Source organism: Oryzias latipes, chromosome 12 (genome assembly GCF_002234675.1).
Source record: "Oryzias latipes chromosome 12, ASM223467v1".
Lineage (NCBI taxonomy): Eukaryota > Metazoa > Chordata > Actinopteri > Beloniformes > Adrianichthyidae > Oryzias > Oryzias latipes.
Window position 1 is genome coordinate 20,273,588 of NC_019870.2, and position 13,051 is coordinate 20,286,638.

The window sequence follows — 13,051 nt, forward strand, 5'->3', positions numbered from 1 at the left end:
TTCCGATAGAAGGAGGGGGGTTTCTAAAGGGGTGATAAGAGCATCACACACAAGCACGCCACACGTTTACAAGATAATATGGCAGGAAACAGGAAGTGAATTTCTTTAAGTATCGGCGTCCTGACACGAATGGGAAAAACACACTCTCCCACACAAACACACACAGCTGCAGCTGCATCAGTGTTCAAAGGCAAACGCAGAACGAAGAGAGTGGCGGGAGGCGACGAGCTGTGGGGGGGTTGAATGTTAATCTCACTGTGGGAAAGAGACAGGAGAGGATAAAGTGATAACTTCATTCCAAGATGTTTGCAGAGCAAGTGTGTGTGTGAGAATGTGCTCACACACACACACAGCTCTAACCGAGTTGTGTTTGTGTGTGTTTGTAAGTGTGTTCTCCAGCACACGTGAGCCGAGAGCGTCTCTATCAGTGCAGTTGTGAAAGTGTCAACAAGACTTTATAGCCGACGCTCATGTCGCACAGCAGCTAATAGGATCTCTGACTTATAAAGTGCTGGCTGGATTTAGCATTTGCAGTGTCTTACCTCGCAGAAACATCTGTGAACCCCAGCTCCACCGCAAGATAGCAGGAGCAAGAAGCTAACAGTGAAAAAAATAAACACTTTCATCTTTATATTTCCAATGCTGCTAGTTTGCATTTACTTGGGAATTTTCTAATTTTGTTGTGACAACTGTTAGCTTGATTTCCAGATCATCAAGTTAGGAAAACTTAATTTTTGAAATTGTGTGACTAACCCACTTGTATAAAAATTGTGTTTTTGGTGTTTTTAAATGTTCATGTGGCATATTTCTTATGCTGAAGACCATATATGAAGAAATTGAAACTTAAATTTAAGCCTAAATGAAGTTTGAAATTTCCTCATTGTGGGACGAATAAAGGATTATCTTATCTCTTTGCATTTCTGAGTATTTCTTTATTCAAATAGTTGTGAATCAGAAAAAAAATGCTGTTGTAAAAAAAGAGCCTATTTATGATGTAGAAAATATACTGGGTGAGCCACAAACTCCCTGCTGTGCTTAACCCTTGTGCTATCTTTAGGGTCCAGATGACCCCACTCCCAACGTTAAGGTTAATGTTGGGAGCGGGGTCATCTGGACCCCACAAGACAGTGCACTGAACCTTTTTTCTACAATGATTTTTGATCTTCACTGGTGTCAATGGAATACATGAAATCCTCTCCACCTTTATCCACCTCTGCACAAGGTTTAAAAAGAAAGCTTTCGGCAACGGGGAGGGGAAGGTGGGATGAAGTTGCTCTACTCCATCGGTCCCACCCACAACTCGGAGGGAAATTTCTAATGAACTCTTGCCACTCTGCAGAAACTAAGTCCTAGAGAAGGACACGTCCTAATTAAAAGACCACAGTGAACACTGTTAATTTCAATTTCAAACCCACAATTTTCTATTCTCAAGCCAGACTTGCAACTACTTTATGTTTTCTGAAGGAAGCATAAAAATAAACAACAACAAAATAGCTTGCAAAAACTTCATACGTCACAAGGTACTTAGGTGTACCTCCTCTGAAGTTCTCCCTCTTTACTGGAAATAATGAGTGCTACGCAGTGTAAAAGCCATACAAAAAAAATAAAAATAATGCTGCAGAACTGTTATCGTGCAATAGTAGTGAGATAATAGCTATGCCCATGTAAATACTAGTTTCTCTTGAAGTTGTAACTAGTCTTTAAGAATGTTTGCTTGATAAGACATTACCTGAAGAACATGCATGTCAATGGGAGCAGTTGTGCTTCTCCGCTTCCTGTTTTAACCACACGTTTCAATCAGCCTTTTCAAAAAGTTGGTATTTCCTACCCAAAAGTTGTTATGGCACACTGATAGAAAGACGGAGCCAGTATTTCCATTCCATGCCTCAGTTCAAGCAAGCCAAGGAGGCATGCAGATTACAAAAAGCCTGACAGGAAGACAACTAAAGATGATTTTAAAATAGGCTTTTTGTTCTCTGACATGTCTACATATCTGCCTGGGATCTCTTCCCGACATAACTGCACTTTAACCAGGAAGAGCAGTGATCAGTCAGATAAGCTTAAATCATTTGACAAGTGGTTTTGACCTCTCCTAATGTAACTTGCACACGGGGAGAAAAATTAACTTTGTGTCTCTTTGTGTATTTGCTTGAGATAATTACTCTATTTTCAAAGTGTTGCCACTTGTCTTTTAATTATGATTATGCTGTTTATAGCCCAAATCCCAAATCCTGTGATGTTTTCCAGGACATAGTTTCTAGCAGTGGTTCATTAGGTATGGAGTAATATGTATGCCACCACGTTGCACACAAAACTTTCTAAGTTGCAAATGAAAATATTAAATAGTTGCTTTCAAATTTTTTTATTTAACTTTAAAAAAAAAATTTTTGCTTTCAATTTTTTATTTTTGCTTTCAAAAATAAGACACCTGATTGGTTAGAATCTAGACCAATCAGCAGGCTTTTTGAAGGCAGCTTTGGCATGCTAAACTGACACCTATGTGAGCAGAATCAAAGATAGGAATAAAGCGAGATGAGACAAAAAGCATGCGAAAACATTTGTTTTGCAAATACAAAAACATTTTTTTAAAGCAAAAAAAAAAATTTTGAAAGCAAAAAGAAAATTTGGGGAGAAAAAGTTTTTGAAAGCAAAAAAATGTTAAAAGAAAAAAGAAAAAATTGAAAGGAAAAAAAATTGAAATAAAATATTTAATATTTTCATTTGAAAAGTTTTGTGTGCAACGTGGTGGCATACATAGTAATAATCATAAATAATAATCATAAATAATATGATAGTTGTGAGCAGGACCACTGGTGTGAAGCAATACCCCTCCTCTTCTTTTTTGTCTGCCCTTTATTTACACATATTTGAATAACGAAATAATCAGAAATTTCGTTTTGATCCTAATTTTCTTCATACGTATGTCCTCCTTCATCAGAATAATGCTACAAGAACATGTTAAAAACACCAAAAATGTGATTTCCATTGGAGCATATTTAAAGATTTTATGTTGTGTGCACAGCCAGTAAACAGCTTTGCATCAGCCACTGAAAAGCTGGCTGGAGGACATTTCTGAAAATGAAATAGTTGTAAATCTTCAATCCTGTGATACCCCCCTATTGAAATGTAATAACCAGTGTTCTCATTACCTGATATTTGTCAGACACAAGACTGTCAGTGCGTTCGAAAATGTTCAAAGTCAGAGCATAACTTACCACCAACTTAAAAACCCACCTGTTTGATGCTGTGGAGGTCCCCCATACAGCGCTAAAAGGGCTCATATGAAAGCGGGCATGCACAGAGAGATGCTTTGGGGTGTCCTGTAGCGTCTGGTATAGCAGATCCTCCAGGGTGTGTGGGTGGCCCACTGGGAACCGGCTTGTTCTAATGCAACCCACGAATGCTCAATCAGACTTGGAGCGCAGGTCAACATTTCAGCGTGTGTGTTGAACTTGAGGAGGTGGTTGCCTACAGGGACTAATTCTGTCACAGAAGTGGGCTTAATGCACTACACAAAAGCATCTGTATGGACCTGTGACCAAAGAAAAAAAATTGCCCATAAGAATATATCACAGTAATGTTCATATTATAACTTTTACTTCTCAGCTGGTTTACTGTTTATTTAGTGATTGGCCTGTGTGGCTTGCAGACTGTATGATAATGAAAAATCATCTTGCAAATAATAAAAAAAATTAATATATATATCTATATACACCATCACTTGCAAGCAAGCTTGTAGTTTCACAGACGCAGGAGCAAAAGCAATAAAAAAATATCGAGAGGTTAAATCAAAATGCCAACACCGAAACTTCAATTTCATTCCGCGGTGCTGCTGCGCAGCCAGATCATAACTTACAGGTGGTTGCTCGCATAGAGAAGTACTTTAGATATGAGCACGTACAAGTGGAGTAGTAGATGCGAAATGACGGTCGTATTTTCAGCCGTCTGAGGGTACGGGGTTGATTGAAATGCAAACATGCACGCTGAGGATCCTACTGCTAGCAGTCGATAATCAGACTTCATCGGTGATCTAATCAGCTCAAGAGGTTGAAGTAGTTTTTTTTTTCTTTTTAATTGATCCTGTGGCTGCTGAATTCATGAATCTCTCTGAATGTCACCGACTTGCATCTTGAGCATGTCAGCAAACTTGCATTTGTGTGTTTACTGTTTCTAAGCCCACCGACGAAATATGTGGATATGTGTGAGCCTTTAATGAGGTTCCAAGACAAATCTCAAAGCTGTTAATCTGCTTTCTATTGATGCATAAATGATATTTTTGACATTGCAAAATTATTTGGATCAGTTCACATATGTTTCATATGTTCACAGATTAACCCTCTATTGCTATGTTAACACCGGGCTTTTATTGCATGTTCAAGAACATGCTGAAAATTGGTTTTTGAACACACTTTTAGCTTTCTGTGTTCACACTGGACAGTCGCTACCCAATACTAGCAGATGTACATACAGTTAGAAGGTGCAAAGTGTCAGTCAAAGAGGTGCAAATCTCACAAATCTTGCTCCAGGCTTTTTCTTTCACAGCTCTATTCCGATATATGAAAGACTTGATGTCGAAATATGAAAGACTTGATGTCGAAATATGAAAGACTTGCTGATGTATGAAAGACTTAGCGAAAACTTAGCAAAAGTCCGAAAAGCACGTTCACGAAAACATTTTTTATAAAATTGTCACCTGTGCGCACTTTGCCAAGGGCACAACATTTCCATTGTTATGCTAAGTTCACAACTTAGCATAACCCTGGAAATTTTGCCGGCGACACCTAAATGACACACTCTCTTTGACATGCCATAACTCTTTGACTGTTTACACAATCAACATGAGTCAGCTGATTTTGACAGGTAGAAAAGCAGCTTTTGTATTAACTTCGCACAGATTTGCAACATATTACTGGAGTGTTGCCTAGAATCGCAAAGCCGCTTTTCTCTGCAACAGAATCAGCTGATTGACGTTGATTGCGTAAACACAACTGCTGTTGCATACCAGAGCAAAGCTGTTTTTCTACACTTCAGAATCTGCTGAAATTACGTTAATTGTGTAAACAGTTGAAGAGATACTGTAGTTTAAACAATTTCAACACTCAGATTTCAGCTAATGATGTTTTTATGCATCTGAAATCATTCCAAGCATCCAACCTGCTTGAAATGTAGACTTTAAGAATCCTTATAAATTTTTGTCTTGTTTGACGATAAAAAAACTGCTTTGTGTTAAGTATAATCTGTTAACCTTAAATTAGAGGGCTCATTATTAAGTTAGATTTTTGAAGTTGTTGCTTAGTTCTATGCACCTGAACTAGGCTTAATTATTTAAGTACCTGAGCTCACTTCATAAAAAGGCTTTTGATGATTCTGCGCTGGAGGGATGTCGTAAAATGATGCTGTCTCCTGTGGTTTATGATGTTTCAACAAGTAATGTTTAATCATCTAAACAAACAGAAGGGCTTTTATTATACACAAATGGGCTGTTATGCATGCTTTACCTCAATTTTAACTACAGTTTTTGGTTTGTTTGGCAGTGGAATGTGAGTATCTAAGCAAAGTGCTCAAATAGATCACACACTGGCTGTATTACTTTTTTTTATTTGGTTGATTTAAAATATTCCTTATTTGTCTTGTTTCTTTAGTCTCTTAGCATGCATCATGTAAATTAACCCTTCCACTAGTCGTACTTAGATCTCCAAAATCCTGTCTGATACCTTCATGAACACATTTTCTGTATTTTCCGGGTGAGTTTCTACTTTCCAAACAAACTTTTTTCACACGTTCTTTCTTTAGCAGCAACATAATGTGCTGCTGAAGTTTGGTAATTATCTTCCTGATGCTGTGCAGTTTGTGATAGAACTATGTCTTTATCACACCTAGAATAATGTTTGTGTCAGGCTCAACATGGCATGAGTGTGAACCATGAATATGAGAATGCGGTGAAAAAAAAAAGCTAGAGTAGCTTTTAGGTGCAAGTGGCTCTTGGTTTTCTGCAATCAGAAGCCTTGTTTGTCTTTTCACTCGCCCCATTTTTATTCCACTTTTCCATCAGATTCTTGGGTTTTTCATAAACTTAGAGTAGGGGTAACTGAGGCCAACAATACAGCATCCTAATGGAGTTGATGATGCGTGTATGATAAGGGGTTGGTTATGCACTCTTTATTGTGGGTGTGCATACAGTACACATGCAAAAAAATGTTTGTCTGTATTCAGAAACATGCTCGGACAAGTTTGTGTCTATCTAAAGTCACAGCATTCTTTGCAACATCAGGCGCACCTAAAAGCCTTAATTGTTTGCAAAAACAACAACAGTGCACCTTAAAATCTTTATTACCTTACATATTGATTATTGCCGTCTGTTTTTTAACATGTTACAAAAAAGGTTGGGTGTCTTTTTAGCCCTCTGGTGTATAACTGTCTCTACAGTGCACAGCTACTAAAAAGTGACTCTCTCTTTGTTGCATTGGTTTCTGTGGTGGAACTGCAAACCAGTCACTAGAGTGCATATTCTTCTGCTATAGTTCATTGACTTCAATTCAGTGGTTAGTCGGTGTAACTGCAGGTAAATTTCCTTAGAATCCAAGATGGCTAATAATGGATGACCACTGCTTGCATTTTCCATCTATCCTTCTACGCTGAAAGAACCTGACAAGGAAAAAAAAAATAAGATGATATTCAGTACCATCTAGGGAAGGATAGCATTGGCTTGGAATATGACATTTTTATTTACAATATGTAGGAAATTATGATCAACAATATGTCTAATGAAGTGAACATCATACATCGCCCAGTGACTTTTTTTTACACATATCATGTGATTGATTAATTGCTTCTTGTGACTGTTTTGGTTATTAGTCAGTGTGTTATTGTTCCATTTACAGCTATTTTTTGCTGTTCAATTAAGATAGTAATTAATCATGACTTTATTGTACAGTTGTACAGATTGGCAGTAGTTTGAGATACTATTATATCTGTTTTATCATAGTTTGTAGACTTCACAGAAATAAGGCAGCCTACAAAATAGTCCTGTAAAACCCATTCAGCTCCTGATGATGAATGTATTAAGAACAGTTATGATGATTGGCTGACAGAGAAGAACAGAGACGTAGGAGCTGAGGAGGATGGAGATACAGGTGGTAAAGATGGAGAAATTAGGGATGATGAGGATTAGGATACAGAGGATGGTCAACATGATTACGGAGCTGTGGAAGAGAGGCACATGGGATGTCACCAGACTATCCTATAAAAAACGTATATGCCTCTAGCCTTGATAAATACTGGCACTCTACAGTAAAGCAAAAGTGGAAGACACACCTGTTAAATGGAGAGCAGTCACTAAAGTAGCCTGTGAGGTCAGGTTTGGCACAGGTTACCACTAGCCGCAATTAATTGAGGTGAAAAATGTCTATAGATGTCATGATGCTGCATGCACACGGTAAACTAAATACATCTGCATCTTATGCTGTGTGCCACAATGCTCTGGAGGCTTTGCAACCTTTTATACAACCTATATGTGAACATGGAAGATTAATATGATAAAGCAATAAAATATCAGTTTGTGTTTTCTTCCAACATGCTAAAACAAGGTCCTTGTAATACTGTCCTTCATCCTTGTGGAACTGTTGAGACTCACAATAATTTTTCTCCTGTTGGGAATGGTTTAACACATTTAGGTGTAAGTTTCATGGCTGGGTCTCATTAGTTGTCCTATTTCGGCCTAAAGTTCAGCACAGTGATAACATTTACCAGAAATTGTTGAAATATTTTTTCAAAGCATAAAAAGCAGCAAACGTTTGTATATTTACAAAAGAAAGAAAAAAGTTAATTCCTTTTCACAGTAAGTATGTTTACTGTTGGGTACTCAGGCGCTTGCAGTCCACTGCAGTGGACATGCTTGTAACTTTAAAAATATGTTTTATTTTTGAAAATAAAATGTTAAAAAATGACATCAGTTTGAAAATAGAGCATTAATTAATGCTGTCATTGATGAGGTCAAGGACTATAATTATTAGGCGGTGCTGCTAATAATCAAATCAAATTACTTGAGTTTATGCCAATGCATAATGCGTAGGTGCACATTAGCAAGTGAATCCTGGGTGATACTTCAGCTCTCCCGAAATCTTGTTGACTATAGATATTTGTGTGCTTCTGTGTTCCTCACTCCTTAATTAAGTAGTGGACAAGATTGTGTTGTTCTGCTGGTTACAGCTCTTCTGACCTCAACACAAGTCATTGCGTATCCTCCTTATGGTAATGCACCTGTCTGGGAAAAGATCACAGAGCTGTATAAGAGCTACCATACCCTCAGTGACCCGCAGACTCCCACGCTGAATACAAAGTATAGATTCCTGGAAAGCCGCAAAGAAATGACCTCAAAAATACAGCAAAGCTGATCCTCTTTATTCAAGTGTATACACTTTAGCGATCTGGTTGGAGGAAACAACGGTCCATGAAACAAGAGCAGCTTGCATGCAAAAAACTGTGGATTTGACAGAGCTAAAAACTTTTTAAAAACTACTGCATCAGCCAGAATATAAATCAATACATCAATGAATAAAAACAGGATATGGTTGATTTTTTTTTTCAAATCATTATTTTGGTAGAGAATCAGAGTGCTCTCATGCTGCTTACAGTGTCTAGTCCATTACCAAGAGATCAATAGCACTTCAGTTGAATGTCATTATGGTCATTAAGCCTGCTTGTCTGCATGGTCATGAGCAATGAGGACATTATGCAGGGCAGCATGCTCATGTGTGAGCAAGTACACGAGTGTAATCATAACCATCCTCTTGTGTTTCCGCTATTGCTATAATGCGCATTATGCATGAGTGGCATGTGAGTGGACTGATGATGAGCGGTCATGTACAGCTGATGAATATTGAAGTTTCTTTAATTCAAATGGGACAAGCAGCTTGAAGGTGAAAGGGAGAGGTAGATGGAGAGGTGAGTCCAAGAACTCATCCGTTTACACTGAAAATCTCAACATGTGTCACTTACGCAACACATTACTAACGTTAAGTGTCTCTGAACTGATATGCAACACATTACTCAATTAAAGTGTTATGAAATGGCGCAAAGCCGCTTTTCTTTGCAACAGAATCAGCTGATTTACTTTGATTATGTAAAAATTTCACTACTGTAAAGTATTGCATATCTGCACAAGCCAACCCAGTCTCATCCTAAAATGCTTAATCAGTTGGAATTATATTAATTTTGTAAACGATTGAAAGGTTATGATAGTTGAAAGATTGTAAATACTGCAGATAAAGCTCTAAATTTAAAGGGTTTATGCATTGTTAATTCAGAATTGCTTAAATTGTCAAAGGGAAAATACACATACTGGTCTGTTTAAAAATGAAGTCTAATTAAATCAAATTTAATCAAAGTCAAACCTTTGTATAAACTTTACACAGAAAGAACAAGCTGACATGCTTCTTTGTGTTAAATGAATCTTGAAAATAAAAAAACAAGAACAATAGTTAGAATTGAACACTCACTGTATGTCTTTGAGATCTTTAGATAGATGGATCACACCACTTAAAACCCTGTAAGACTCTCCAATTACACTAAATGTAACGGATCCACCAATGAAAGCAGTCCTCTTTGTCAAAGTTCTGTTTTATATGCCTTTTTAGGAGTTACAGATGTTTGCTGAATATTTTTACTGTCGAAAAAACAACCCAATGATATCTCTCATCTTTTTTGACAGATTTCTATCTTAGACAGAAACAAATATGCAACAGATGGGAAAAATTGAAAAGTGCACACTGACAAGCCAAAGTCTCCAGGATATCTGAATAATAAGAAACAGAAAGAAGTGAACTAGACTACATTTGAAAGGTTTTGGATAATACTAAAAAAAAAAAGTATTTTCCTTTGTTGCGTTTACATGAAGTCTTTGAAAGTGAGTTTTAATGCTAAGTAAAAGTACAGATGCGAACAGAGAGGACAGTCTGGCCACAGCCGGTTTTAGGCGTCACGGGGTTTCTTGGGCGTTGTGGCGCGTCCAGGGTGTTCAAAAGTCTGACCTTTGGTGACACGTCGCGTCAACCAATCAGGGACTCAGCTTTGAATCTGATTCTTCTCCTTCTGACCTTTTATAATACTTTTATTATTTGCAGCAAAGCAATACTAAAAAAGGGCTTTAATTATATTCCCTTTCCCTCCTCTGACTAATGCGAGACAGCAAGTCGGTGAATTTGACACTCGTCAGATTCGCGTTTGGTGTGAAGTCAGCATAAGATGTTGAAAAAGCATTATAAAACCAGCTTCCTTAAGGAGAAAAGTTTTTTTTTCTAAATTATAATGTTTTGAAGAACATTTTTTTACACTTTGATGAAGTGCATGATTTCCAAACACTTGTCTTTTCTCTAACTCATCATCAGAAACCATGAGGCACCAGCATCCCCATCAAAGCTAACATCAAAGCCAAACCCTATGGTTTCTGCTCTAATGCAAATAGAATTTTATGTAAATAAAGTCACCCAGGCCCATTCAAAGTGAGGCGAGAGAAAGAGATCAAAGGAAATTGCCATTTCTTGCCACTAATGTGCATGTGTGCACTCATTATCTTGGGAAGTGGGGCAAGCAAGGGTGGAAGTAACTGGGATGGACAGGAGAGAAACAAACGATAATGGGAGGAAAGCAGGAACGACAGAGAGGTTGAGCCTCATGCGCATGTTGGGGCTTCTGAGAGGAAATGAATGACAAAGCAGAAGAAACAGAAAGAGCAAACAGTGTCAAATTCATGTTAATGGGGACAGGGATTTTGTCCCATTAAATATGGATGGCTCTGTTATGGGACATGAAATATACATGAAGAAATGGGTTGATATCTTTATGTGATGTAAAGGGGTCGGTCTAAGTAAATAGAGATTGGCGTTAAAAATGAGAGGAAATTGAGTAAAAGACATGGGGGAGGGGACAAGAAAAGAGACGAGCAATGTTCACACCGCCCTAAGCAACACACATTCAAGCGATCACTTTTAATGAAAAGTCTATGCACGTATTTGTACCTTTCTGGCTCCTACGTGCAAAACTCTTGCATTCATGTGTAGCTACGCAGGTGTCCATGAGCGTTTTGGGGCTCTATGTACAAGACTAGATCAGCTTTAGCTTTGACCAATCAGGGACTTGGATTTGGTAGTGACCAATAGATGGAATCCCTTTTAATTCACAGAAGCGCCAATCGTGTTAAAATTGATCATGGAGGTGTCCATGCGTTTCATACTACTGCGTTCAAAACTCTCTCATTAGCACTCTCGCATAGCTACACCTGTTTCCACAATTGTTTTTGGGCTCTACATGCAGAATGTACAACCATTGAACGCACGTTGAAAGTTAAACCAGGTCAAACCTTGACTAATCAGGGACTTGGATTTTGTAGTGACATATGGATGGTATCCCTTTTAATTCCCAGTAGTGGAAACAATTTGAGAATTGACCGTGGAGGAGAAATGAATCATTGCAGTTTGTGCCCGGACAGGATGAACATTGAAAGATTGAATCTAAACCAAGAGGAGGTCCTTATTTTTTCTTCTCTCCATTGTTCATAGATGTGAGACTTTTACTGAGACAAGAATCAATATTTTTTTGTTGTTTCTTGTTGTATTACTGATCCTCGATTTTTGACTGTTAATCTGAGGTCTTCTTTCCTTGAGGTCACAACAGGCCCCCTGAGATTTTTCAACAGTGAGGGTAAACTAACCCTTGTGTCCTGGCTCAAACTCCCATTAGGCTCACATAAATCCCTTAACCCACAGGTCAACACTGTCTCTGCCACTTTTCTGACAAGGAGCTTTTGGCATCAGTCTAGACAGCAGATGAAAAGACAAAAGCAATGTAGAAAGCAAATGTTACAGCTTCTCCTTCATTTTCTGTGGGACAAAGGTGTTGCAGAAAGATTCACTTGCTTACTAAGAACTAACATACGTTCTTTCTTTTGATCCTAACATATATGCTTTTTTTGTGTGTCTTCTTAGCTGGAAGGGAGCAGTACCAGGAGATAGGTAGAGATGTCACCATGCAGTGTGGCAAACTGGAAAATAACACAACGGTGTCATGGAAAGTGAACGGGACAGATGTGATGGCACAGCACCGTTTGGAAGGTCCAAGACTTATCCTGAGCAAAGTGAACTTGCACCACAATGGACGCTACAGCTGCTTTGAAGAACCAGCAGGAGAAAAACGTGACTACATCTCACTGTACGTCGGCTGTAAGTAATCACAATTTCTTTTCAATATCAGTTCCTTGTGTTGGGAAAAATGTGGACCATTCAGTGATATTTTGTCACATCACTGTTTATTCTTTGATTAAAAAGTTGGTTAATGATATTTAATAAGGTAGTCTTTAGAATTTTAAATGTGAACGTTCATATTAACTGAGCTTGCAACAAGAGCTGCAAATATATCCTCTTTAGGATTGTTGTGGGAATCTTTTTTAGAATGGTGCAAAAAAGAGATATAACAAATAAAATAGTAAAACACAAACGTACAACGGTATCAGAAGTCAGAACTCTGTCTCCCCATCTGGTCACCGGTGGGAGCAATCCCAAGAGTTCTAGACACACTACATTTCCCAGCCACCCCAGCACACACTTCCAGCCTGCCCTGACTTTCGCCTGGATCCTGACTACCCCATCTTTTCTCTGATGATCTCTTGCCCCATTATTGACCCCTGCCTTCCTGAACCTGATATAGCGTTGAGAACTTTTAGCTGAGCTAATAAATAGGGGTGTAAGAAAAAATCAATTAGTTAATTTGGCGATACTTGTATCGATTCAAAATGCTGTCAGGAAGATATTTCTTCAATTATTTATGAGCGTCCTTCAGTGTCTGACTCTTGCTTTCCACTTAAACCTCCGACCGCTAGTTGGCTAGTTTAGCGACCTGATGGATCCGAGTGATGTGTACAACACTGAAAAAAGGACAACATCGTGGCGATGACCGTCACTAGTTTACTTCCGTGTGTAAGAAAGCGTGGCAGTGCAGTACAGACTGTCATATAAAGAAAGTATCCTAGCCACATTTGAGCAACTTTCCTTCACCCTGT

The 13,051-nt window shown here is 38.3% G+C and overlaps 1 protein-coding gene across 3 annotated transcripts in view; it reads left to right on the plus strand.

The window, feature by feature from the left end:
- Positions 1–13,051, plus strand: part of cntfr (ciliary neurotrophic factor receptor) — a 308,603-nt gene that overhangs the window by 143,852 nt on the left and 151,700 nt on the right. For all 3 annotated transcript variants that reach the window (XM_023961135.1, XM_023961133.1, XM_023961134.1), the window contains one exon: positions 11,982–12,215. In XM_023961135.1, coding sequence (XP_023816903.1) covers positions 11,982–12,215 — 234 coding nt within the window. The remainder of the gene's footprint in view (positions 1–11,981; positions 12,216–13,051) is intronic.